Source organism: Sander lucioperca, chromosome 7, assembly GCF_008315115.2.
Source record: "Sander lucioperca isolate FBNREF2018 chromosome 7, SLUC_FBN_1.2, whole genome shotgun sequence".
Lineage (NCBI taxonomy): Eukaryota > Metazoa > Chordata > Actinopteri > Perciformes > Percidae > Sander > Sander lucioperca.
This window is the reverse complement of record NC_050179.1, coordinates 7794230-7820634: the sequence shown is the minus strand read 5'-3', so window position 1 is coordinate 7820634 and position 26405 is coordinate 7794230. Positions and strand designations below refer to the sequence as shown.

The 26405-nt window shown below is 37.0% G+C and overlaps 4 protein-coding genes and 1 long non-coding RNA gene across 9 annotated transcripts; 4 read left to right on the top strand and 1 right to left on the bottom strand.

The window, feature by feature from the left end:
* Positions 1–21: 21 nt before the first annotated feature.
* tnni4b.2 (troponin I4b, tandem duplicate 2) lies at positions 22–4263 on the top strand. Of its 2 annotated transcripts, none has more exons than XM_031283150.2 (8): positions 22–283; positions 1187–1210; positions 1339–1342; positions 1446–1487; positions 1572–1703; positions 3110–3199; positions 3471–3644; positions 3829–4263. In XM_031283150.2, the coding sequence occupies exons 2-8, from the start codon at positions 1200–1202 to the stop codon at positions 3913–3915; spliced, it is 540 nt and encodes a 179-aa protein (XP_031139010.1). In that variant the 5' UTR covers positions 22–283; positions 1187–1199; the 3' UTR covers positions 3916–4263. The 2 variants fall into 2 exon arrangements, with proteins under 2 accessions (XP_031139010.1, XP_035859348.1); XM_036003455.1 differs by lacking the exon at positions 22–283 and adding an exon at positions 853–965.
* On the bottom strand, positions 3422–18793 carry LOC116038625. Of its 2 annotated transcripts, none has more exons than XR_004102145.2 (3): positions 18611–18793; positions 13588–13729; positions 3422–3621 (listed from the first exon to the last, which is right to left on the bottom strand). It is a non-coding gene; the product is annotated as an uncharacterized LOC116038625 (long non-coding RNA). The 2 variants fall into 2 exon arrangements; XR_004102144.2 differs by lacking the exon at positions 3422–3621 and adding an exon at positions 4276–4378.
* On the top strand, positions 5883–10560 carry LOC116038623 (troponin I, slow skeletal muscle-like). The gene is made up of 9 exons (XM_031283153.2): positions 5883–5905; positions 6547–6608; positions 7447–7477; positions 7609–7612; positions 7727–7768; positions 8086–8217; positions 8334–8423; positions 9567–9740; positions 9854–10560. The coding sequence occupies exons 1-9, from the start codon at positions 5898–5900 to the stop codon at positions 9941–9943; spliced, it is 633 nt and encodes a 210-aa protein (XP_031139013.2). The 5' UTR covers positions 5883–5897; the 3' UTR covers positions 9944–10560.
* tnni4b.3 (troponin I4b, tandem duplicate 3) lies at positions 10913–15127 on the top strand. 2 transcript variants are annotated; one of them, XM_031283151.2, is made up of 8 exons: positions 10913–11092; positions 11841–11888; positions 12020–12026; positions 12429–12473; positions 12611–12742; positions 13340–13429; positions 13579–13752; positions 14331–15127. In XM_031283151.2, exons 2-8 carry the CDS (start codon positions 11878–11880, stop codon positions 14415–14417), a joined length of 546 nt encoding a protein of 181 aa, XP_031139011.1. In that variant the 5' UTR covers positions 10913–11092; positions 11841–11877; the 3' UTR covers positions 14418–15127. The 2 variants fall into 2 exon arrangements, with proteins under 2 accessions (XP_031139011.1, XP_031139012.1); XM_031283152.2 differs by having other exon boundaries at positions 10969–11092; positions 11845–11888.
* Positions 18794–18985: 192 nt separating the features above from the next.
* Positions 18986–22284, top strand: bpgm (2,3-bisphosphoglycerate mutase). Of its 2 annotated transcripts, none has more exons than XM_031283283.2 (3): positions 18986–19070; positions 19583–20205; positions 20633–22284. In XM_031283283.2, the coding sequence occupies exons 2-3, from the start codon at positions 19605–19607 to the stop codon at positions 20806–20808; spliced, it is 777 nt and encodes a 258-aa protein (XP_031139143.1). In that variant the 5' UTR covers positions 18986–19070; positions 19583–19604; the 3' UTR covers positions 20809–22284. The 2 variants fall into 2 exon arrangements, with proteins under 2 accessions (XP_031139143.1, XP_031139144.1); XM_031283284.2 differs by lacking the exon at positions 18986–19070 and adding an exon at positions 19434–19494.
* The last annotated feature ends 4121 nt before the right edge of the window (positions 22285–26405 follow it).

Here is a 26405-nt window from a genome sequence, read left to right as displayed (position 1 = left end):
CAGATTAATCTTTTATTTTCCATCTATTCAATAACAGAGATAATCATGATGATGTATTCATACATGTTAATCACTGGCTGCCCTTGGTGTTAACCTGGTGCTGGGGTATACCATGTAGAAGTGTACTTATACACAGTATGCTAGCTGTCAGGATAGAGGAGGCTATTTTAGTTGGCCACTCACAGAAGGCCATAGGAGCCATTCAATTTGACTTGAGTTTTCCTCTTGTTATTTAAAGAGAGTTACTGCTCAACTTCACAGGTTTTCTGCAGAGATAAGAAAGGTATGTTGATTTTTATAATGATGATATGTGGCTTATACAATTTCACTTGTTGCATTTATCTGGAATAATTTAAAGAACAGCAGGGAACTTATTAGGCCGATGGAAAAACATAAACGTGCACATGTACTGTAAAATAGTTAATACTGTTTGATCTTTAAGTTATATCGTTATATCTACTTACTTTGTTGTACATTGTATGCATTTAATGTAAAGACACATTCAGTTCATCTATATAATGTTTCAATTCACTCATCAAGTAATTATGGTTATGTGCACTTTGGCAAACCTAATATTTTTTAATAATTTTAACAAATGCCAACGAAACGTGGATTCAATAAATCAATAGAGAGGTGACAAGGATCTTCAGGGGAATTAATTCCCAGCACAACAAAGGAGATAAAACAAGTGGTTTACGTGTTGCTTTTCTAATACTTGGAAATAGTTGTTATTTCAAAGATGATCCACTTACATTTTGCTATGTATATTTGTCTTATTTGGCAAAAGCTAATTCTGATTGTTTCCTGCTGCCTTAAAAATTGGATCAACTCCAACTGGTAATAAAAAAGGAATATCATTCCAACAATCTGCAGCACTGACACATGCAGTGTTCCTAATTTAAAAGGCTTAGTGTTGGTATGTTGCCATACCGAAGTCTGGATGACTCTGGCCCAGTCAACAAGAGGTGAATAAACATATGAACAGTAGTATTAATAAATCCTGGTTCATGAATCACAAAATAATTAAATATTACTTCATTTATAAAAGCTGAGTGTTTATAGCACATCTTGTACATGTTAAACAGGAAAAATACTACTATACAGCATATATGTACTGCTACTATTGCAACTAATACTGTTTCTAAGTAATGTCATTTTTCTTACTTTTATTATTTCACTTGTACAGACAAAAACCAATCATGTCTGAAGGGTAAGTTGTGATTTTTCATGTAAATCATTATTTGTAAAATTAGAGTCATTCTTTGGATCTTTATCATGTTGATACTAACTCTTCTAATCTTTTTTCTTTTCCTATCCACATCATCATATCCACCATAGACAGGTAAGTTATCCATATAATTAGCGTAGCTTATATAAAACAAATCTTAATTTTGATTGTATGTATTTTTGTATAACTGTAAAACTTCTCTGCTGATTTTTTGTAGAAAAAGTCAAAGATCTCTGCATCTCGCAGACTGGCTCTCAAGGTATTGTCTTCTTTGTCTTTACTACTTAAGTCACAAAACAACAGTGATCTGTGCCAAAAAGTTAATCATTCTTTCTAAATTTAGACCAAGCTGCTGAAAATTGCAGCTGTGATGTTGGAGAAGGAGAATGAGGAAAAGAAACTGGAGAGAGAAGCCACTTTGGGTGAGAGAGTCCCTCTACTTCAGCTATCTGGTTTGTCCATGCAGGACCTTCAGGTATGTGCAGGTCAATCATATTACAATGAAATGCAATGCAGTAGGTGCATTAGAGGAGAGGTGCTACATTTTGGGAATTTAGCTGACATTCATTTAGAGCAACCTTTAAGATAAGATAAGATTTAGTAATCCCACACTGAGGATATTCCCTTGTTACAGCAGCTCAAAAAAATTCACACACACATCAGAAAAAGACAAATACACATTAAATAGACATAGGGAATTGAAAAAATAGAATAAGAGTAATAATAGTAATAGTATGTACACTATAAACACCCTTATAAAAACAGACAGGTAAAAAATACATACACAGATGAGATAAGGTGCTGATGAATAGAAATGGAATAATGCACAGTAGGAGGTGACACAGAGTAATAAATAAATATATATGCATAGTGCAGAATATTGTCAAGTGATGGCTCATGTTGCAGAAACAGCTAGCAGTGCTACATTAAAATGTGTTAACCCTTGTGTTGTCATCACGTCAACCATGAACTTGTTGTCCTTCTGGGTCAAAATTGAAAATGAACTTTTTTTGGTTACACTTTACTTGAAGGTATCGACATAAGAGTGACATGACACTGTCATGAACGTGTCATAAACATTATAACAAGTCAAACGTTTATGACATAACGCTTCTTTTAGTAAGTCATTCGGTTTTTGTCATGACAAGTTATGGTTAGGATTATGGTTAGGGTTGGAGTTAGGTTTAGGGTTCATGTGTTCATGAGTGTCATGTCACTCTTATGTAGATACCTTCAAGTAAAGTGTTACACTTTTTTGTTGTTTTTCCGATGTTTGTGTTGCTTTTTTCGATTATTTTGACGCTTTTAAAAAGTTTTTGTCACTTCTTTCAAAACATTTTTTAATTCATGGTCAATAAACCTAATTTATATGACGTTATACCTAATTTTTGAGTTTAAAACCTCACCAGAAATTATGAATTATTTTGACTAATAGTTAAGATCAGAGGATGTTGAGTGGATCACAGACGGGTATATGTCAAAGTTTAGTCAGGATACTGTTTTGAAACCATTTAAACAATTATTTTTGGGCAATTTGGTTGAAAGAAACCCATATTTCTGATGTAAAAACTTTGAAAATGGGTCAATTTGACCAGAGGAAAACACAAGGCTTAAAGAGTCTGACTGCTGCTGGAATGAAGGGCCTGCGGTAATAAAGCATACTATTAGACAAAATATTGTTTCACATTCAATACATAACAAGTAACCACTAATATGGGTGTAACAATCTACACAGTAGTAATAAAAGACAATGGGGCTCCAACGTTTATTACGAGTGTGTTGCATCAACACACAGAAAAACATAGACATGTGCAACACCCCAGAGGATTGCAGGGTTATCATTACATGTTCAAAACATATGATATATCTCTCTGTCTGCAGGCTCTGTGCAAAGATATGCATCATAAGATCGATGTCGTAGATGAAGAGCGCTATGATATTGATGCCAAAGTGACTAAAAATTACAAGGAGGTACAGGTTTATTCATATTCATTTGACTTACATGTGGATTTAACTCTGTTTTCACTTTAAGGATTTACTAATTGTTTTTTCTTGATAACATTGCGAAGATGCAGCATTAATTGTTCACATTCAGTTTCATTATAATTTACCAGCAACATTTCGAATGAATTGCCTTACTGAGTGTGTTTTTTTTTAATCATTTTTAAAACTATTTTTATTGGAATTTTAAAGGTGGCTATGTTGTGTACTTTGTACTTACATTTTTCATTGTTTCCTGCAGATTGAAAATCTGTCTCAGAAGATCTTTGAGCTGAAGGGTAAAATGAAGCGACCTGCTCTCAAGAGGGTGAAGATCTCTGCTGACGCCATGCTGGGAGCTCTGCTGGGCGCTAGAGTCAAAGAGTCTGTGGACTTCAAGGCCAACCTGAAGACTGTGAAGAAAGAGGAGGAGAAGGTAAGTGTGGCAACTGTAACAGCAGATTGTTTTTAAAGGTTTTATTATTATGTCAGGCTCAGTTGACTCCTTGGTTTTAAACTCAGATTCAGTTTGAATTATGGCACAATGCTGTGGTATTACTCATGTTATTTTTGGGTGTTAAGTACATTAACACTGAGAATTATTTTCTTCTTATGAACAGAAAGAGGAGGTGACTGACTGGCGTAAAAACGTGGAGGCCATGTCTGGTATGGAGGGCAGGAAGAAGCTGTTTAATGCCGGGCAGTAGAGTTTATATTGATGGACATTTTAAATACAAATGCTGTTTTACAAGAATAGAGAGGGAAATAAAGTTACTCTCACAGCTTACAATAGTCAACAGTGTATGCATAAGAGTGTATAAGTATATATAGTGCTTGTATATACACCATTTGCAATATGCAAAAATATTTGAATTCAAAGGAATTGTGTATATTTTGCACATAAATCAGTTGCATTTTGTTGTCGTTTTGTGGTGTTGGCACTTTTTAAATTGTCTACACTTACATTACAGATAAGCATATAGTGAGATTTGCTGTGTGTCTTAAAATGCCTGGTTTATGTCCTCATAATAAATACTTCTGATCAACACAAAAAACTGATGCTACACTTCTTTTCATCTACTTTATTATGCACTAGATTGGGACACAACATCAGCCATTCATAGTTCCAGGTTGTCGACAGCAGCAGCTGAGAAGTTGTTATATCATCATCTGTAAATCAAAGCAGACGTAACTTTCATATTAAAAACTGTGAACGTCCAAAAATAAGAGAGGTCGCAGGTTCAGGGCTGCAGTAAACCCCTCAGTAAAGCAACAAGGGAGCCGTTGGAGCACAAAGTACCAATCAACACTACTGCTAGAAACAATGATTAGAAATTAAACAATTAGTTGATTCATTAATCAGCAATTATCAACTAATTGTTTAAACATTTTTAAAACAAAAATACCCCCCCCCCCCCAAAAAAAAAATAGGGTTAGGGTTGATTTACACATAAAAGTCAGTTAACTAGTCAAAGCGAGAACTACTTGGCCTATTTAAAAAGTTACATACCGCCAAGAGTTTGTCAAGTGTGATAAATTAATCCATGATGATGTCATAGTGATGTCATCAGGGTTACTCGGCTTGGGTTTAGTGACAGAAAATCTGCGTTACAAACTGGTGGTTTCAAAGATAAGGACGTTTACGTGACAGGGATCTAATGCTGTGTACACGTTCACATATCGTTTGTCAGCCCTGGAGAGGAAGATTTCGGGAATTTCTGCCCTTAAACAATCAATTCATCAAATTTAAAAGAAGCTATACACGGTTTTGTATCCATTTTCACTTGTTGAAGAACTGATTTGAATACATAAGACCACAAAAGTATCTGATTGATGTGAATACAAGGTTAGCAGTGGAGGTAATCAAGCATGAACACTGTTTTGCTGATATTGTGCGAATGCAACATAATAAGTAGATGCTGTTAGATGCAATATGGGAAATGTAGGCTTCCAGTGTTGTTGGAGCTTGACCCATTATAGGGACTAACGGGATATCTCGGCCTCTTCTGCATCAGTTTTGACCATTCTAGTCCATTCTAATTAGTCTCTGGTGTAAAAATGCAATACTAAATTGTTTAAATACTCCTTTACAGCAACTACTACAAGAAGTGAAGAAGAAAAAAAGAAGAAAAAAAGTCTGGGGTGCTTGAAAGTTAAAAACAAATTATGAAGGTGCTCTCTTTATTTAAATGGCTAGTTAATATCGAAATCTTACATTGAAAATAGAACTGGGCAGCAACCCACGCGAATCGGCACAAAATGGCCTTCTTCAGGGTACTACAAGAAGTGATCTGAAAATAGTATTTGACCCCATTGTATTGTACTTCATTATTCTTGTTTAATCGTTCGCTGCCTAAATATCCTTACGTGAGGGCATAAGTCGCAGCACTTTGAGCCATTTGACTCCCTGTTACAACAATGACGCAGACTGAACTCTGGCTGGCTCAGTTTACAAACCATCAAATCCTGACCAGCACCTGTCCTTGTTCCTCTGCTCCCATAAATAAAACATGACTAACTTTTGGCTTTGTTCTTACCTCAAAGGTGGTCCTGCAATGTTATCAGGCTATTATAGTCTGCCATCACACACATGCAAGCAAGGTGGATAGAAGATGTGCACTGAACATGAAAATGCTTCTTACTTTTCTGATGATGTGGTGAAAGTAAGAACAGTACTCCATTCGAACTGATGCAAGGGTATGGAACTAATCATTTTTAAAACTCTCAAGTTCTCAAAAAAATAATTTCAATGTTTTCCATGTATTTTGTTGATGAATTTTCAAATTGACATGAACAAAGCAATAGCATGTGGTCGCTAGAAACGCAGATATGTGATATGGCTGTTAAAAACCTCTTCAGTCTCAGTTGGTGAAACTATTAGATGCCTATAGATGGACATCTTTAGATGGTCCAGATTCACATTTGGACTGTGCTGTTTGTTCTAAAAATAAAGATGCAGAACAAGTGCATGCTGACACGCTAGGTTGATTTCTTCCTTCAGTTTGACTCCTTAACAACTTGATCCAAACTCTAACAAGTTGGCCCCGGTCAAATGTGAATGTGTGACACTGACCCAGCATTAACGTCGGTCAGTGGGTAATGTCTCTTTAAATTGTCAGTGTCACCTCCAACAACAACAGGTGTTGTCAAAAGTACACAAGATACGCAAATGTTTAAGCCCATAAATGAAGTTTTATTACCTCCTTTCCTGTCTGATATTGTGGAGATGCTATGTGCAACAGTAAATGTCACTGTTGGTGGACAGACAGGAGTCTATTTTAGTGAGCCATTCACACTCTGCACTGACACTATAAATCTGATAGTATTTTCTCCCTCAGAAAGTCAATTGCTGCCTCCCTCACACGTTTGGAGGCTCAAGGAGCTGTTCGGCTTCAAGAAGGTACAGAGTTGCTTATATTCTGGTACTCGTGGATTAGAGTAAACTTGGTGTGGTAGGCATGTTGAGGCGTTGAGCTGAGATGTGTAAATAAGGAATAACTTCTCAGCATGCTACAAGTTTAAAACAATAACTAACAGTTGACTAAAAACTCTAATTCAGATTAGTGTCTTGTCTTTGTGGTTTTATTTGGATATCGTGATCAAGTTGAACATTGTCAGTTTACATGCCTGTGGATTATCTGGCCATTCACCTTTTTTGTCACCTATGCAGAGACTCTTGTGAGTTATGTTAACACGACCACTGACCCAGCACTTTGAAACTTTGCATATGACACAAATGCTTTTAAAGTTATAGTACTTTTTGTTATTATTGTTTGTATCCTGTACTAATGCATGTATATGAAACAGCAAATCAAAGTCTGAACTTAACCTATTATTTAATGTAGTTGTGCAAACGTAATTTGTATTTGTAATAGCATTACATTGAATTCTCCAGATTTTTCATTTAAATGAGGAGAAAAAAAAAAAGTCCATCTATATTATTCTTTGATGATGAAAGCAAAATGTGAACTACAACAGTTTGGTTCATATAATATTCCAATGTGCTTTCCAATCCAACCCAACTGCACCAGGGGAACAATCAGTGAACATAAATAACTGTGCAGCTTTAATGGGCCAATGAATGTTTAGAGTGGGTGAAATACTTTGACCAGAGAGGTTAAAAAGATAATCAGTCTTGAGCTCTACAGCTCAATTGAAAATGTGTTAAAAGGTGAAATATTTCTGTTTCCATTTTCTGCAAAGAGACGTTTCATTTTCTTTTACTTTTCCAATTGTAGAGCGGGAATTTGAGACAATCATGGCTGATCAGTGAGTATTATCAGTTCTGGTTTGTTTTAATGTGTTCATTGGTAGCTTAAAAGTATTGTATACTGTACAACTATGTATTGGTATTCATTATGTTGATATGTAATTTCTTTCTTTTGTTAACGCTCCAACAGACCTGTGAGTATCTATCATACATCATCTTAACGCCCAAAAATCATATTTGCAAATGTGCTGTCCATATATTGTATATATGGGTGGTATTAAATGATTTTTTTATGTGTAAAATTATAGAAAAAATCAAAGATCTCCTCCTCTCGAAGGCTGGGGTTGAAGGTAAATTCTTCTTTGTCTGAGATGTTTTATGAATCTATATATTATGAAGAATTTGACTTAAGATGTTAGAGTGCATAACTTTGTATAAACCACAGAAAACTGTTTGATGTCTATTTAGAATTGCATTATGCTTTTACATGTGTGTTATTTATGTATACATATTTTTATTAAAGGATGTATCTTACTCATGGTTACCATGTCAATTAATGAAATTGTTTGGTATGTATGAAGACTTTTGATCTATTTGGTCTAGAGATTCCAATACATTGAAAAAAAAAAAAAAACCTTTTCATCTATTATTTGATTGTTTCCCTTAGATTAGACTGTTGACAGTCGCTGCTCAGATGCTGCAGGAGGAGAAGGAGCAGAAGATGAAGGAGAGAGAAGCTGCTCTAGCAGAACGAGTTCCTCCTCTAAATCTGTCTGGTCTGTCTTTGCAAGAGCTTCAGGTATTTAACGTTATTTAAATCTTCCAGTACACCCTCTCTAACTAATATATTTTTTTCTATTTTAGTTTATTATTTTATTCTGATACCACTAGGGGGTGTCTTTTCTTTTTTCACAGGATCTTTGCAAAGACTTGCACCACAAGATTGATGTCGTAGATGAGGAGTGGTATGATATCGGCCTCAAGGTGACCAAAAATGACAAGGAGGTGAGCTGCTCATCAGTGCATGTGGAAATGTTTGTAAAGTTACTGCATCCCATGTTTTTACTATGAAGACGAGGTCACAACATGAAAGAGCGGAAAGTGAACAAACACTGCCTCCCAGTGGCAGCACAAAGACATAAGAGAATCTTATGCATAAAGCCTGATGCACTCTGTGGCTTTGTTATAGCACCAAACAGTGACTCACAGTTCACATTTTTGTTTTACAGCAACAGTAAGCTCGGATGGAATTGAAAATTTGAGATTTGTCTTAAGCACACAAGCAGGCTCCATAATAAGTCAAGAGTCACATTATTCAACTGGCTTAAACACGGCAGTGAAATATGAACTGCTAATTTGTTTGGAGCTGATAATTGCACTGATATAATGAAACACAAAAACAGATACAGCGACATTTATATTCTATATTAGGGTTAGACCAGTAATACATTTGGGCAAGATTGGCTATATATGTATGGGGTATTGAGCAATCACATAGTACTTCCTAACCACAGATTATCAAACATGGGTTAAAGTAGCGGTTAACAATTGTTTTCTTTGCATATTTTATTGATTTTTCTCCAGTAATTGTTAAAATATGCTTTACTTTTTTGTTCTGTTTTGTAAAGTAGAGTGTTTGTATGGTTGGTACAATCTTTAAAGAACTGCTATCTTTTGAGGAATTACTAGAACAAACACAGTTGTTCCCTACACCTAAACATTTTAGAAAAGTATAGTATATCCACAACAAAATCTAAAGAATTTAGGAGTTTGACAAAAAAATCCTAACACAAAGTCTACTTATTAGCTTTTAACCACATCTTCATCTGAGTAAACCATCAGCTGAGGAAGACTACAAGCTTTGGTTAAAAGCTCCAGAAAAATGGACATTACATAACATTTGCTCACAGTTTTGGATTATTTACACATGTGTTTTTGATAAATTCCAGTGTCATAAATCCATATATGGATTTGAAAAAGTGGGGGGAAGAATTTAGGAATCTCGGGATGTTTCCTTTACATTGTGTTCATAAAAATGAACACAAAAATAAATAAATAAATAGCAGTGAGGGTAATATGGTGTACTTGACTCACAATGGTAGAATAGCAACAGCACAATCCTTTCTTTCAATTGATTCTCCTGGACAGATTGAAAACATGAACCTGAAGATCATTGAGATTCAGAGTAAGTTCAAGAAGCCGACCCTGAAGAGAGTGAAAATCTCAGCTGAAGCCATGCTGAGCGTTCTGCTGGGCTCCAAACACTCACAGTCCATCGACTTCAAGGCCAACCTCAAAACAGTCAAGAAGGAAGAGGAAAAGGTAAGCCTGGCTTTTGCTGTAGGGTCTCGGAAACCTTCAGGTAACCACTGTTTTTGGTGAAATGACTTGTTTTATCTTGACTGTTTGTCTGTGATATGCTATGTTTCCAACAGAAGGAGGAGGTGACTGACTGGCGTAAGAATGTGGAGGCAATGTCTGGTATGGAGGGCAGGAAGAAGCTGTTTGACGCCTCCGGCAACTAAAGAAACGTTTACTTTTGTTTAAGAGATCTTCCTATAATAAATTCTTAACCTTAATCCTACCTATACTAAATCAATTTATGAATTGCAGGTAGGACAAACACCCTTAAAACTAGGATAGTCTTGCTTTTTGTAATCTTATAGAAATAAAGGGAAGACAACATATATTGACTATATGACTATAGGCTTCAAGTGCTCTTTAAATTATTATTTTTCAGAACATTTTAATTATACTGATATTGAATCAATATACGTCAGTTTTTTGTCATTAACTGCTTTGTATTAGTGATGCAGTGACTGTTTGCAGAAGTTCTCCTCTGCAGCCTTGTGATGGCAGCATAACTATTTCAAACCATCACAGGATACTCAGACCTACAGTCTAATATGGTGACTGTGGAGAAACATACTTATTTGTCCCTCGTAAATTAACAACTGCTAGTGTGTTATGTGCTATAATTTATTGCCATCCAGCTTGTCAGACATTCAAAATGTGTTGGCTATTATTGCAGTTTTTGCTAAGGTTATTGCAGTGAAAGCATGTTATCTTCATATTTGGTTCATGGACGTGATCCAAACATGAAACCACGAGTGTTCTCTCAATAAAAAAATCCCAATCCTGCCATTGTTTTCCTCCACTGTGTAATTTCAAAGATTATTTTTGGGACTTTTTTTAGCCTTTATTTGAGAGGACAGATGGACACAGGAGAGGGGGGAAAGAGAGGGGGACAAGCAGGAAAGGGCCATGGGTTGGACTCAAACCTGAGCCACTGCGGTAAGGACTGAGCCTTGGTACATGGGCGCACGCTCAACCAGGTGAGCTACCAGAGCGCCCCAGTGTAATTCATTAATCGCCTTGGATTGTATGTGGATCAACTTTAATTTCACACACATAATGTTGAGTAAAGCTCCTTCAAACTTTGCCCCTGTCCTTCTTGAGGAGACAGATAAACTAAGAAAGCATCACAGGTGGACAGTGCCAGTAAGATTTCACACCTCATACATACTGGATATAAGAGGCACAGTGCAAGAATGGTGAGGACAGGGGGTCTATTTTAGTGAGCCACTCACATGAGCGCTGGAATCTATATATCTACCCTGATTCTGTCCTTCCCGTCTCAGAAAAAGAAGCCTGTGAGTATTTGTCACCATAAGGTAAGGAGTATTATTTTGAAATATTACAGAACACGAAGGGATGAAATAACAAATGAAGGCTTTGTATTACAATACTCGTGCTAAAAATTGAGAAAACATAATACATTTATCAGCATTAAAAAACAAGGCTGAGTTTTGTACTCCAAAACAGCATTTATCTTAACGTAGTTATCATTTCTTACAACTGAATGTCATTTTTTAAATCAAATTAAAGCTATCTCATTTTAGAAAGGAACCTCTTTACATGTGAGTCAGGAAGGAGAGGTTTTCTTTCAGCTGGCTCAAGTTAGAAATAACACATCACAATGTGGAATTGATTTATGTCTTCGTATTCTTTGCAACCTATTCCCATTGCTTATAATGTTGTAGTGTCATATCAATGTAAAGATCTGGAATTGAAATTGTTTGTGCGTATTAAATGAAAAGTTATATTTTTTATATTTAACAATATTTATGATAAAAAAACAACATGAATCCTGTCCTTTTTGGTCTTGATTGATTACATGTGTGCTAATTTAGTAGTAATACTTAGTAAAAATACTTAGTATTAAGTATTTTTGTCTTTGTTTGAGAAAGTATTTTTAAGCCAATGACCTTTAGACAATGTCATAGATTGTTTGTGTCCCCTGTATGGAGCAGCAACCTATAGTATATACTGTACGATTTCTCAATCAGATGTGATGAATTTAGATTTTTTCTGTATGTGTATTGTTATGTAAAAAAAAATGGTCTTCTTCCTTTTTTTAAGATAGATTTAACAGGGGGAGACACATACAACTGCAACCATGTCTGAAGGGTAAGTACTCATGTTTCATTTACTTTCACTGCACGGTGATTCAAATTTTAGTATGTGAAATTCGAGAAATGTAATTGCACTTTCTCTGTTTCTCTTCTTGAAATATGGACACCGCTTTCCTAACTGGATAGGTCCTCGGTGAGTTGATTCTACTGTGACAGACAAGACTAAAATGTCTGAAACATAATTTCAGTTATGAATTCATTGCATCAGTTGTAGGACTAAAAACTGCACTTGAGTTGGATTATTAGAATTGTTCTACATATTCTGCACTCCAAATCCACAAATATGTGCCTTGACTTTATGTGGAATTGATTGATTTAACACTTATTTTACACAATGTACATATATTTTTTTTTTTACACAATATAATCACTAGGAAAAAAAGTTAAAAACAAAGGATTAAGTCATATTCCACTCATTATGTAATTTTTGTGTTTGTTGAATCATACCATGACATGACTAATGTGCAAAACACTACAGAAAAATGAATGTTGGATATGTGAAATGTTTTGCCACGTATAATGTCTTCTTTTCCAGAAACCAAAGCCAAAGATCAGTGCATCGCGCAGACTGTTCCTGAAGGTATTTTATGTGTAACTGTGTGTTAGTCTTGGGTAGTACTGTAAAAATCTTGTTCAAGAATTTACATTATTTAAGTGTTGTAAACCATAAATTGTCTGGTTGACTGAGGTCTAATTCTGTACATGTATCTGCACCAGACCAAACTGCTAAAGAAGGCCATGACTATGCTGGACAATGAAAATCAAGTCAGAAAAGATGAACGAGAGAGAACCCTCGCTGAGAGAGTCCCAGGACTGCAAATGTCAGGCCTGTCTTTGCAGGATCTACAGGTAGATTTTTTTTGTTGGTTTTGACTCTAAAGGAAGTCAACATTAAATCACATAACTGTCTAAACACTTTATGCAAATTACTTTTCCCCACCTCCTCCTTGTGGTACTGGCCACAAGCAATTACTTTTGGTTTCTGAGATATCTGTCACTGAGACTTCTGCTGTCACCTATATACAATCAAGGTGAATGAAACTGAGTTTGCGGTGCTTAAACCTTTAAAGAATTACATTAAAAAAACCTCAACAGCAATGTATCCTGCCAAGAACAATGTCTCAGTTAGTCAGAATAATCTGCAGACCTCAATGTCAGTTTTAATAGGAACCATTAGAAAATACTTCCAATGAAAATTATCCACAGCATCCAAGTCCTTGGATTAATCTACGGATCATACAAATTCTACAACAAATGTGGCATGTATTTATATTAATCAATATTGTGGTATTATTATATATGGTACACTGCCTGTACACATTTTGCACTGTCTCTGTGCATGGTTTCTTACTGTGTGTCAATGAAGTTATCCAGACCAGTTGCAGTCAAACAAATTTCAGGAATTGGTCCTTAACCGCCTAATACACTAAAGGGTTCTGTCCACAGAATCTTTGCAAAGAGCTACACCAGAAAATTGATGTGGTTGATGAAGAGCGGTACGACATTGATTCTAAAGTGACGAAAAATAGCAGGGAGGTATGTAACATATGTGAATGACCATTTGAGTTCTATACATTTTTTACACAAATTTAAGGGATGCATACTGTATGTAAACAATATTCATTGGGATTTGGGAGATTTTAAGGTAATGTTGAGGGTTGGTTTGTCATTTGTGTTGGAAAAAGATACAAGACCTGTCTCAGAAGATCTTTGAGTTGAAGGGCAAGATGAAGAGACCGGCTCTGAAGAGGGTGAGGGTGTCTGCTGACGCCATGCTGGGAGCTCTGCTGGGCTCTAAGGTCAAAGAGTCTGTGGACTTCAAGGCCAACCTGAAGACTGTGAAGAAAGAGGAGGAGAAGGTAAGGGCTGCTGGCTGCAACTCACACATCATATTATGTGCTGTCACTTTAACTCAATTCACTTTTTTCAATGAGGATAGTCCACTAACTGTAGTATTAGGGCTGATTTCGAGAGTCCGAGTTTTGGTAAGGAAGCTTTGGAAGTTTTGATTAAAGAGACTACCTCTGCACCATCATTACACATTGGTTGCATCAAGAGTGCAGGTTTCATTTTAACTCTTTGACCCCACATTTGACAAAAATCAGATTGCTGACCTAATAGCAGATTGAATCTAGGATGCTAAAGCTAAAGATAGAAAATGCACTGCTAAAATGCTTTTAAATTAACTAAAACGTAGACTGACACAACCTAAGAAGGGTTTAATTTGTTTCAAAAAAGAGGAAGTAAGAATGCAGTAGTACAGTTCTGAGGGTACAATGTTTAGTGCAGGAATATCATTCTTCTTTTAATATTAACAAGCATGAATTCCTATATTCCCCTATGTTGTATGCCTATTTGTGGTGTACAAAATGACTACAAGTACTCATGTTTTAATTAGACTGAGCTGATTCAAAATCCTCATCTATTCACCCCACAGAAAGAGGAAGTGACTGACTGGCGTAAGAACGTGGACGCCATGTCTGGTATGGAGGGCAGAAAGAAGCTGTTTAATAGTGGGCAGTAGAGTTTGTGCTGAATTACTTTGTAAAGATTTGCTGCTCTAAAACAGGTGGAAGCAGTGGATCATAAGACTGTTTTTCACTTTATAATGACAGTGAATGACATTAAGACCAGGTTAACAAGTAGGTTGTGAAAATGATAAAAGTTAAGGTGTTTACCTTTATGATAATTCATATAATACATATAGTTTTTTTTACATAATGTCTGATGGATTATGATAAAACATACTGTATGTATATATTATAGCACTGTATTGCTTTTGTAGTTTTTAGTTTCCATATGAATTAATGAACACAATATCACTTTTGGCTCACCTCTAGTAATGTTACGATCTTACTTTTTGACCTCTGCTATATATAGCTACAATAATATACAACAGGCAAGACTCAAAGAAAAGGCAGATTTGTCTACAATTATCAACATTTGTACAATTTATACTTTGCCTGTATTGCCAACAAAAGTGTATTTTGAAGCATGGCCTACAGTAAGATGACAACATAAAACATGAACATTTCTGTGTATCTGTGTGCTTTCCCAAGAAAAACTATGTTTCTGTTAGATTGAGAGAATACACATTCCAGGTTGGCAGTCAGCTGTTCATGGAGTCAAATAAAGTGAGCATCCTGGAAAATGAATGTGGCATTAAGCTAAGAAATTATGATGAGAAGCAGTGTTATAAATTGTGTATCAAATAATAAAATGTTAATGACATTGCTCAGAGAAGAATGGTCCTCTGTGTCTTAAACTGGAATGCTGTTCATCTCTTTACAGCACGATGTATTCATATACTAATATGAATCACGTTATCGTCTGATATACTGTATCATAAATTTGTCCACTGTCAGAGATTTTTGTCGTAGCTTTCCCTTTAACATCTCTGGTGAATTACATTATTGTGTGCAAATGTTGCAAATCTAATATCAGGGCTGTTTTATAACAATATTACATATTTTATGATTTAGCAACCTTGCTTGTCATTTTTTCCATGTGATTTTTTTTTTACCCATTTACAATTTCTCAATTGGTTTTCCAAAATGTATTAGCCTATATAATCATTTTTTTTTATTGATATATAAAACACAGCTATATACTGTGATATGGGGTTATCATCTATATAGCCCAATCCTATATGGTCAGTTGTAGAGTCACATTACAGAAACGTACATGCCACTTGGAGCCATAAAGTTATTCCCTAACCCTAAGCTCAAGGTGAACAGTTACGTTTTGGGGTTGAGATTTATTAGTTGGGTTAAGTTAAATCCAATCTCACGTGGAATTAAATCAATAAACCAATTTGTCCTTTTAAATGACAAAGGCAAGTGTGTGAAGTAGGTCCGTGTACTTGGTGGCCAACGGATTTTCGTTTTGAAAGGAAAAAAACAAAAACGAAAAATGGCCAGTTTCCCAATTTACCATTAGTAAATAGGAAAACAAAAAACGGAAAACAACCCATTATTCGTTTTTTGTTTTGATATTAAAAAACGGAAAACCAAAAACAATCTCGTTATCCGATTTTCTTTGATGTATTTGTAGATGGAACTGGGAAATTAAAATCTGTGTATAAATCTTATTCCTTTGTCAGTACCCGATCCGTACCGCCTGTAAAATCCGTTCTGTGCACTGCCTGATCAGTTCTACGCTTGCGCGAACACCGGCAAACTTCACAGCTCTATGCACGCATTGGCGTAAGGATGTTTGGACATTCCCGGTTACCGGAAGAAAACATTAGACAGTGACAGTAGACCGTTATGATGGCAAAGATGAAGTTTACAAGGTGTTTGCTGGAGTTGCCTAAAGTATCTGTTAATGATATACGGAGGGTCGTCCGGCCATCCAGTACAACACCATGTAGCAAATTAAATAAAGGCTTCAAATTTTACGTTTCGTCATTTCTTTGCAACTTTGAAGGTAATTTGCTAACGCTAGCTAGCCTGAGCTAGAAGCCTTGCTTTGGTGTTATAAGTCATGACTCCGTCCTGCTTCAGGTTAACCATGTTTTAAATAAAGTTTAAGCATGTGTATACCTCTCACTGTGTTTGTACTTTTATGAAAGTATCAGGTAAAAACAGGGCTACAAATGAGATCTCTGTGAGAGACCAGCTAACTCCTAGCAAACTATTATGTAGCTCAATGCTGGACATTTCACCCCTAATTCCGGTCACTTTCCTGTATTTGTATTTGTTTAGTATTTGGTTTAGAAGCCTTTATTGGTGATTTTTTACGGTACAAAGTCCTGCTACATACGTACATAGCTAGCTATATATGCTCCGCTATGTCGCGTTAGCATGCAGCTACAATAGTTAGCTATGAGTATGCTAACGTTAGATTGTAGTGGAACGAAGCAGCACTTTCTAACGTCAAAAATCGCGGACCAAACACTACACAATCGGACATGTTTCAGCAGGAATGTGACCCGGAAATGGGGAGAATTTAACAACATTGCCAGCTAAGATGACCGTTAGCATGTAGCTACTATAGTGGTATACAGCAGTGGTGGCTGGGAGAGCTGTCATCCCATCTTCAAAAGGACACTTATGTACGTTTACACTTAATCGCATTAATAATAGACAGTCTATGGTTATTAGTCAAGACGAAGTATTAGGTAAAAACATTAACGTAAACAACACAACAACGATGTCGCTACACGGTTTTGGATCAGTGACAAGTTTCGAATGTTTGTAGCTATGACTATTGTATAATAAAGATTTAATAAAAAAAGATTTAATAAAAAAGTTGTAATGTTTGGTCGTAAAGTGTTGACACATGTTACTTATATACAGTCTATCGTGCAGGCAGAACGGATCGTGTACCGACAGTTACAAATCGCACAGGGACATTGTTAGTTTTCTACTACGTAATTATGCGCATGCACAGAACGGATCTTACAGGCGGTACTGGCCAATAAATGCTATTGAAGGGCGGGTCTTGGCGTGGCGGGAGTAACTTCCGGGTCACGAAAAAAATACCAATGCAAAATTAAGGAATACTGTCGGTACACGATCCGTTCTGCACATGCGCAAAATGTTCGCGCATGCGCGGTTGTACGAGGATTTACGACACTGCACGATCTGTTCCACGCTTCCGGTCGACAGCCAAGCTAACGTTAGTTTAGCTAACAGCTAATTCGGCTAACTGCTAGCTGAGACAGCATGTAATAACTTTAAAAGACCCTCAAAATAAAACTTGAAAATAAACGTTGACATATATAACAAACACCTAACATATATAACAGCTGTTACGTCAGTTCTACTTTACTTGTGCTCATTTAAAATACAATCACTCAATACTTGTCTTTATTGTTATTACTGTGAAGTCTTAATTTAGCTGTAGCCTGCTTTTCCCATTACGTTTGAGTTAACGTTATTTTAGACTGAATCTAGCTGTCAGCTAGCGGTTAGCCGAATTAGCTGTTAGCTAAACTAACGTTAGCTTCCCGGTGGAGGCTAGCCATAGGCTAGCGTGGAACAGATCGTGCAGGTCGTATGGATACGTAAAACAGTATTATCTTGCGCATGTGCAGAACGGATCGTGCAGGCAGAACGGATCGTGTACCGACAGCTACGACTTATACACACGTATTTTAATTTCCGAGTTCCATCTACAAATACATCAAAGACAATCGGATAACGAGATTGTTTTTCGTTTTCCGTTTTTTAATATCAAAACAAAAAACGAATAATGGGTTGTTTTCCGTTTTTTGTTTTCCTATTTACTAATGGTAATTGGGAAACTGGCCGTTTTTCGTTTTTGTTTTTTTCCTTTCAAAACGAAAATCCGTTGGCCACCAAGTACACGGACCGAAGTAACGCAGCAATAAAATGTATTGAAGTCAGGTTTAAACAATAAAACCTGACTTAAATGAAACATTCAAAAACTGTTAATTTTGAAGTAGTTTTAATGTACATTATGTTGGAGTGAACAACAATGTGGCAGTATTTACCCAAAACTGGTGGTTAAACGATAATTTTTGTCCTTTAGAACTTAAACACTGACATAAGTTTGATTTAGCTACATTCTCCCCACCTGCATAGTTTTAGGTGGGTAACGTCAACGTCAAGCTTACATAAACTGTCCCTTCCCTCTGCCTAAAATTCAGTTCTCTTAAACTGCTGTCCTTCTCCTACAAACACCATAAATCCTTTCCAAACTGTGAACCACAATCAAAACATCAACAGTTAGCTAGCTAGCGGACTGTACCTCTTCAATACATCCATGGTTGAGAGATGACGGTCACTCCCCTTCTTCCCCCTCGTCCTCCACGGTGAACGTGCCTGGCAGTTACTACCACTCCTAATATGGGCATACAATTTGCCGAAGGTACCGCCCACTTGTGATATGCGACATTCTGATTTGAGAAACGGAATGCCAATCATCAACGTTTTTTTTTTGCAGGATGGTAGGGGAAGACTCATCCCTGATTGGCTCGCCCTGACATCCTTACCCTAACCATAACCAATCCCACTCCACTTGCCTAAACATAACCCTCCTCTTGCCTACACCTAACCAACCCAACCAGAGCAGGCAACGAGTACTAGCCATTCAGGGATGGGTTCCCTAATGAATATTCATGAGTCTTCCCCTACCATCCGGCCACTAATACTGTCAACACTTACGACTGAACTAGCCACTCTTAGGCCGGATTTTAAACCCAAACAAGGTAAGACGAAATGTTCACACTATTTTGATCATTTTGGAGTGACTACTCTTTTTTTTTTATACGTTGGTCTTGTCTACCTCGGTCTGAGCGGCCATTATATATACTGTACTAACGCTCATTTGCATAGCAACACGTTTATCCATTCTCTCAGGCTTGCTAATAAGCTCTGCAGCAGCTTCCAATTAAATATTTGCATAGTAGAGCTAACGTTATCTATCATTTTCTTGTGTCCAGCCTATGAATAAAGCTAGTTAAAAAGGGCAATTGCTGTAGCTGTCTGCCTTTAGCCTGTCACTCTTTTAAGACAACCTCTAACCTTTTACTGGCACTGCCTCTAACGTTAACGTTACCTGCTCCTGATCTCAAATCACACACACAGATCTGTGACTAAGTGAGGCAATACACTGTAAGCTGAAGATTAATGGTATTAAAATGATATAGTTTCACTTTAGGTATCACTAACTGCATAACTTTATTGTTCATTTCTGTTCATTTCTGCTGAACGTGTGCAGGTTTCTGCTGCTGGCGCTTCGGATGTCCAAGTACAAACTCTTTCTACTGAGGCATGGGGAGGGGGCCTGGAACAAAGAGAACCGTTTCTGTAGCTGGGTTGACCAGAAGCTAAGCAAGGATGGGGTGAAGGAGGCCCAGGACTGTGGTAGGCTCCTGAAGGAGCAGGGCTACAAGTTCGATTTAGTATTCACCTCCATACTCAGCCGCTCCATCCAGACAGCATGGCTGGTGCTGGAGGCTATGGGTCAGGAGTGGGTCCCCGTGGTCAAGTCCTGGAGACTGAACGAGCGCCACTATGGTTCCCTGATTGGCCTTAACCGGGCGGAGATGGCGCTACAACATGGAGAGGAAAAGGTGAAGTTGTGGAGAAGGAGCTATGATATCACTCCACCTCCGATTGATGAATCCCACCCATACTTCCTGGAAATCTACAATGACCGCAGATACACCACTTGTGACGTGCCAAAGGAGAACCTTCCCCGAGCAGAAAGCTTAAAGGAGGTGTTGGACAGACTGCTGCCATACTGGGGCAGCACTGTGGTGCCAGAGATAAGGAAAGGCAGGACTGTGCTGATTAGTGCTCATGGAAACAGCTGCAGGGCTCTGCTGAAATACCTGGAAGGTATGCAACTGAACTGACCCAAGCTATATAAACAGTGCTCTCTCAGCATTTGTGATTGTGCAGTGAATGCATTCAGTTGAATTCAGCAACAGTTTCTGGACTATACAGGCTGCAGTTTCTAGTTGTCAGTCATTGAATTAGGAAGGACATGTTTCAGTTCCTCAAATGGAAAGTTGAACTTGTGTAAAAAGGCCAGTGAGTTTATGTTACATTCGGCTGTGGCTATTAAGTCCATGCTGACATTTTATCACACTCATAACCTTTGGAGGCTTCTTGTGCCACAGGACACTCCTTAACTTAACACGTATTGACTGTTACTTAATATTAAACAGGATTTCATTACAGCGTTCATGCCTGTTAGTTTTCAAGCCTGATTGTGGAAAATTTGTCTAGTGTGATCATAATATTACTGTCCTTATTTCAACAGGTATATCAGATAAGGATATTGCCAGTGTGACTTTACCCACAGGGATACCTGTGCTGCTTGAGCTGGATGAAAACCTCAAGCCTGTGAAACCTCGACAGCTCTTGGGAGACCAGGCGAAGATTCAGGCAGCAATTAGAAAGGTGGAGGACCAGGGAAAAGCCAAACCATCAACTTGAATCCACTAAAATGGCTGTAAGCCTTAACATAACTCTGTTCTGGTTGCCTGTGTATACTTTTATTAGGTACATGTACAGTGAAAACTCTTGAGAAGACTTGAAAAGAATAATATATAACATCAGACAATAATAATAACAAATTGTTGTTAATAAGATTTAAAGGATGGGTTTGAAGTTGCTGTATGTGTAATAGTGGCCTGACCTGGATACAGAAAGAGTGTCACAGGTCAGACTGGTCTGAGCAGGAGGAAGTACTGTACTGTAAATATTTTGGCGCTATGTGGTTGTATTATGTGTAAGCACTGATTTTTAAGCTAACTGTCCCTACTTATGCCTGTATGGTGACCCTTAAGTGGTTATTTATTCACTAATTGACTCTACCTTGCAGATTAATAGTAATGTGGTGAAGCTGACAAATCTTGAAGTACATTATATCTAAACAGAAGGAAAAAAATCACTCTAATCTAAAAGATGCTTTTCTGTTACATTGATAAGCTTTAGGAATATGACCTTGCATCTAAACATGTGCCTTCATTATTAACGTAGTGCTCAAATTCAGCTACAGGTCTTGTGTTGATTTTATTTAAGAATAAAAGCACTCCGTTAACAAATCTTACCTCATAAAAAGTGATAGCTATAGGCTGTTCATTCCAAGAATGGGATAATTGTGAGCCACAGAAATGCTGTAAATATGTAAAACCACTGAAATCCTCTACTGTCCCACGCATTTGAGTTACTCATACTTATTGCCTACTCAGTAAGAGTAAGCAAGACAGCTGAAGTTTTTTTATGAGGTTAAATAGCACATTTACTCTGACAAATAGTTTGAGTTGAAAACACTGTGGCTATTTGGTATTATAACTGGTTTATGCTTTGCACTTTTGGGGGATTTTATGAGGATTCTTTTTAATTAACCCCCTTCCTAATTAAATGTAACAACTGTGAGTGGTAAATACTATTTTGGGTAAATATGAAAAAGTTAAAACAAGCACTATTGTTTTTCATTTTAAATTCTAAATTATCATGCGTGCAATTTCATGTTTTTGTTTTTGTTTCATGCTTATGTAATGTTAATAACGTGTGTAAAAATGTTACAAACCACTCTTGAGTCTGCACATTATGTCTTATACCAGCACTATCTTACTTCATATGTGTTACTACTGTGTGTGGCACAGGCTACTTCATTGTACTGTATGTTGTATTGTGTCTCTTGTTTGTAGGTGTACCGTACTGTACTGTGCATCATTTTTGTCTTATATTTCTCTGCCACTATTATTTTGTACGCTGGTCTGTTAGGTCAACAGGGGGAAAGAGATAAGAACATGCATTTGTAGATGCTAAAGAGGAGAAAACAATGATATATTTGTAATTTTATGTAAGTGATTTAACGTCTTCCCTGCTGTTCACACCTTTACATAATGAGAGTCTGCATGATGAAATAAAAGGGAATTACAATTTTCCTAAAATGTTCTTTTCTATCTCTGTGTTTTGTGTCAATTTTAAGCTTTATTTTATCAGACAGTAGATCATTTTGCAACAGGAAGGAGAGTCAGATGTCACACTGACAGTTATAAACTGTGTGATGGAGCAACAGAAACAAATTAGAAAACAAACAACAATGCTGTTTGGGAAGTACAGATATGCCTGCAATTTTGATTATGGTCGCCTTAAACCCACTGGAAACAATAAACAACTGAGTCTGTTTGGCTACCACAGATGGATCCAGAGGGGTGGCTCCTCATTTCCCAACCATTGCTGTAATTTGGCCAAACCAGTGGGGCTGAGCCAGGAAGAAACCCTCTAATTGGATGGAAACACTCTAAAATGGACACGATGATTAACATGATTCTTATTCCCAGCAATGATACTATGTATCCTGGTAGACATCATACTGTGTGGGTCACAGTGGGCAACACGATTTGTACTGCAGATGTGCATCATTCCAGGCATGTCATTTCACTCAGGCATATGAAGAAAACTTGTCATTTTACATTTCTTAAGAAATCTGCACTCACAACCAGCAAGAGAATGGATGTAAGATGACTTTAGCTTGTTCATGAATTACTTTGAAAATTATAAAATATATATATATATATTTTTAGGACATTTTATTAATCATTCCGAAAACTCACACATGCATTACACATAGGGATTTATTAGTGCCAAATCATGTAGAAAAGAAACAGTGCTCGAATTACGTGGGAGCCAGAGGGAGCTGAGCTCCCATAGAGTGAGGACTGCCCATGAAAGCAACAAAGTCAAAAATCTGAGGGGGTCTCTCATATCTGAAGGTGTCTGCCATATGTAGCATTGTAATTTAATCTTAAACAACGCTCAATATCCATCCATGTGCAGTCTCTTACCATTAAAGACGTTAAATTAAAATTTAAAATATAGGCTACTACGGGACGTAGACCTGAGCCTAGCTTACGCTCATGAACGCAGCATGACTGCACTTCACCACCACACCACTAGGCTATGTAAGCAAACCGCATAGGCTACGATGGATTTGACAGCACTCGCAAGTCCGAAGAAGTCACCTTGCTTTTGAGGTAAATACCACCAATACATCTTGAATAAATAAATCTGTAGCTATCCTCTGCCATTCAGAGCTCCGGAAAAGTTCCCAGATATTTTTGAAACACCTGTCAGCAATACAATGCAAATATTCAGTCAATAGGCTACCCGACAACATCGCAGTGCAAATTCCAAAATTGTTCGTCTATTTATTTCCACGGTTCAACACCCAGGTGTTGTTATCACTACGTGTACATTATAAGACTAGAACATAGTTTGGCTGTGCAATGGCTTTATTCATTTCTGCCAGTTAGTGCATTTTCCTTGTATAGAAGTTAAAGACTACATGCATTATTGTGCCTGACACTGAGGATATCTGAGACGGTGGTCTGGTTCAAATGAGTTACGTTTTATTTCATTGTGAAATTGAGAATGATACTCAGACTAAATCGTTTAGTCTATTTCTTTGTATTGCGAAATTGAAATGAAATATGGACTATTACAATCAATAATATGTTGAAATTAATTAAAAGGAATCCATTTCTGTAAAAATGTCTGTCTGTTGTGTACGTGTGTCAAGTTATAGCCTAGGCCTATTTAATTGTATAGCCTTGTTAGGCTATGTGCAGGGTGCAGGGAGAGACCCCCTTAAAGACAAAAAGATAATTCGAGCACTGAAAAGAAACCATCCAAACAAAGTTTGTAATTTTCTCAGACAGACTTTCCATATCCTAATATAACCTACATTAGTTTTTTATTACCAAGAGTTTATTCATCTCAGAAATAATTAACAGTGTATGAACTAGCATTGCAATCTAAATACATCCCTAAAGTTAAACTGTGCACACACACACACACACACACACACACACACACACACACACACACACACACACACACACACAGCGCTGTGTGAGCATCACTGAGTTGCAGCTTGAGCAGGCGGAGCATGTACACTGCATGCTGTGCTTATAAACCTCTGGTTGCTCTCCTCTGCTGATTCCTGCAGGAACAGTCACTTTGGTCTGTCGGCCTGGTAAGTTTGATGATGATGATGTGGATGCTATCTCATAACTTAAGTTAATGCAGATAAAGAGGGATGTTATTTTTTGTATTTAGAGTGACCTCTATAGAACAATTAGAGATTTGTAATCAGAGTTGAGCAGATAATTACTGGCACTTACTGTATGACTGCTAAAGTTGTGCTGGTCTCCATACATCACTTGATGTCATGCTGAGGTACTGCAGGTGTATGGCTCGTTAACGAGTTTTAAACCTAACCAGCTGGTTTAGATTAGGAACACATGCTCTTAATTTAACAGACTATAACTTACTTGTTGACACAATTTAGGTTAAATAGATTCCACACTCCTCTAATCCTCCTAGTAAAACATATTTTACATCTGATTTAATCTGGATCCAACTGTCTCAAATTAGACCTATGCTTTTGAAAAGTTGCAAGTGAATTATTCATATATGTACCATGAATCTCACTTTAAAAAATATTGGAGAAGAAGCAGAGAATAAGCAAAAAGAACAGATGTTAAAAGGACTGGAGAGGATCTTGAAATGTCTCCCCTCTTTTTTGTACAAATGTGTGCTCTGGCTTGAGAAGGGTCATCCTCGGGCACAGTAACAGCTGGAAAAATGACATGAAAATGTTAATTCTCTGAACAAAATCTATAAATACTGACAACTCAGCAATCACTTCTTTACTGTAGATGTTGTATGTTTTACCAAAAATACTGAAAAATACTGTCCCATGAGGGAAATTTAATTGTACTTTGGATATAACTCTTTTATCAAAACATTTGAATATACATAACATGTTACTGGACTTGATTTAATGCAATAATGAATTCCTTTCAGTGGATTCCAGTTAACTCCCCAAGAAATTCTTGGGAAGATGAAGAAAAAAAAAAAAAAAAATATATATATATATATATATATATAATATTTCTGCAGAAGGATTAGAATTGGTAGGCACTGCATCCAAGTTGCATACACAAAATTATATTAGGCAGGTTGGACCTGGGTAAAGTAATTGTAAGCTGAAACATGCATTTTGATGGTCGTATGCCTCTGCAAATCTGTGTCCTTGAGGCTGTGTCCAACACAGCAGCGAATACTATAATTTGACTAAGGTTTCTGTCACTCATACATTGTGCAGACGTCTGCTTGTGGAAAAGCTGTTTGCCGTGGTGGACATGCCAAGTCAGACTCCTATTCCTTAGATGGTATTGAAGATAAAGGCTACAACTACATGGTGTTGGAGTGTGTGAGTTTATGACCACAGACTCTTTGGGGACTGGAAATAGGTTTGGGTTCCGAGAGAATCCTCTCCCCTTCTTGGTTATTTGAAATCAGATTTCGTTTTGCATCATGAGAGTGATGAGAGTGAAAACAGCTGTGTTCGTACAGTGAAACGTTTGTGCATGATGTGTAAAAGTTATTTATGAGAGATTTGATTTCAAGCATACATGTAAACACATTCTTACAATACAATACAAAGAAGAAGAGTCCACAGATTTGTATTTAATGGCATGTTTAAATGTTCCCTTTATCTGCATGGTGCCTGTAAATGTGACCTGTCCTGTGAACAAGAGCACCGAGGCCTTTTTAAACAAGACTATAAGGCGTCGTTAAAAGTTTGTGAATTAAATTTGCCAAAAGAGAAACGGATACATGGGAGATTCAGCTGCTAATGTTTTTGTATGAGCACAAATGAGTCTTTGTACTGTAGCTTAAAACTGTTGAGATTTAACAGAGAGGGAATGCTGTCTGCTCTCTAGTTGTACAGGTGGGACACTCTAAATAGGAGAGGAAATGGTTTTCCACATGAGCAAATTACAGGAGCGGTAGAGGTGAGAGTTTAGTGGCTCTGACATTAATGGAGTCAATAATCAGCAATCAGTCTGCTATCAAGTCTATGCAGTTGTAAGGAGAAATAACATTCCTCACCTCAAAACTAGAATGATTTAGAAGTCGGATTATTTTGTTTAATTGTCCAGCTGTTCCTATTCTCTGTTTTAAACTAAAAAAAACTAATATAAAATTATAACAAAGTTTCTAACAGCAAT

What these genes read in the sequence shown, in the direction of transcription:
- tnni4b.2 (XM_036003455.1), top strand. Translation starts at nt 919, where the DNA reads ATGTTGCCATACCGAAGTCTGGATGACTCTGGCCCAGTCAACAAGAG. An exon ending in CTCGCAGACTGGCTCTCAAG is followed by an intron (nt 1,488 to 1,571) that starts GTATTGTCTTCT and finishes TTCTAAATTTAG; the next exon opens with ACCAAGCTGCTGAAAATTGC. An exon ending in TGACTAAAAATTACAAGGAG is followed by an intron (nt 3,200 to 3,470) that starts GTACAGGTTTAT and finishes TGTTTCCTGCAG; the next exon opens with ATTGAAAATCTGTCTCAGAA.
- LOC116038623 (XM_031283153.2), top strand. An exon ending in TGACCAAAAATGACAAGGAG is followed by an intron (nt 8,424 to 9,566) that starts GTGAGCTGCTCA and finishes TCTCCTGGACAG; the next exon opens with ATTGAAAACATGAACCTGAA. An exon ending in TCAAGAAGGAAGAGGAAAAG is followed by an intron (nt 9,741 to 9,853) that starts GTAAGCCTGGCT and finishes TGTTTCCAACAG; the next exon opens with AAGGAGGAGGTGACTGACTG.
- tnni4b.3 (XM_031283151.2), top strand. An exon ending in CGCGCAGACTGTTCCTGAAG is followed by an intron (nt 12,474 to 12,610) that starts GTATTTTATGTG and finishes TATCTGCACCAG; the next exon opens with ACCAAACTGCTAAAGAAGGC. An exon ending in TGAAGAAAGAGGAGGAGAAG is followed by an intron (nt 13,753 to 14,330) that starts GTAAGGGCTGCT and finishes TTCACCCCACAG; the next exon opens with AAAGAGGAAGTGACTGACTG.
- bpgm (XM_031283283.2), top strand. Translation starts at nt 19,605, where the DNA reads ATGTCCAAGTACAAACTCTTTCTACTGAGGCATGGGGAGGGGGCCTGG. An exon ending in TCTGCTGAAATACCTGGAAG is followed by an intron (nt 20,206 to 20,632) that starts GTATGCAACTGA and finishes TTATTTCAACAG; the next exon opens with GTATATCAGATAAGGATATT.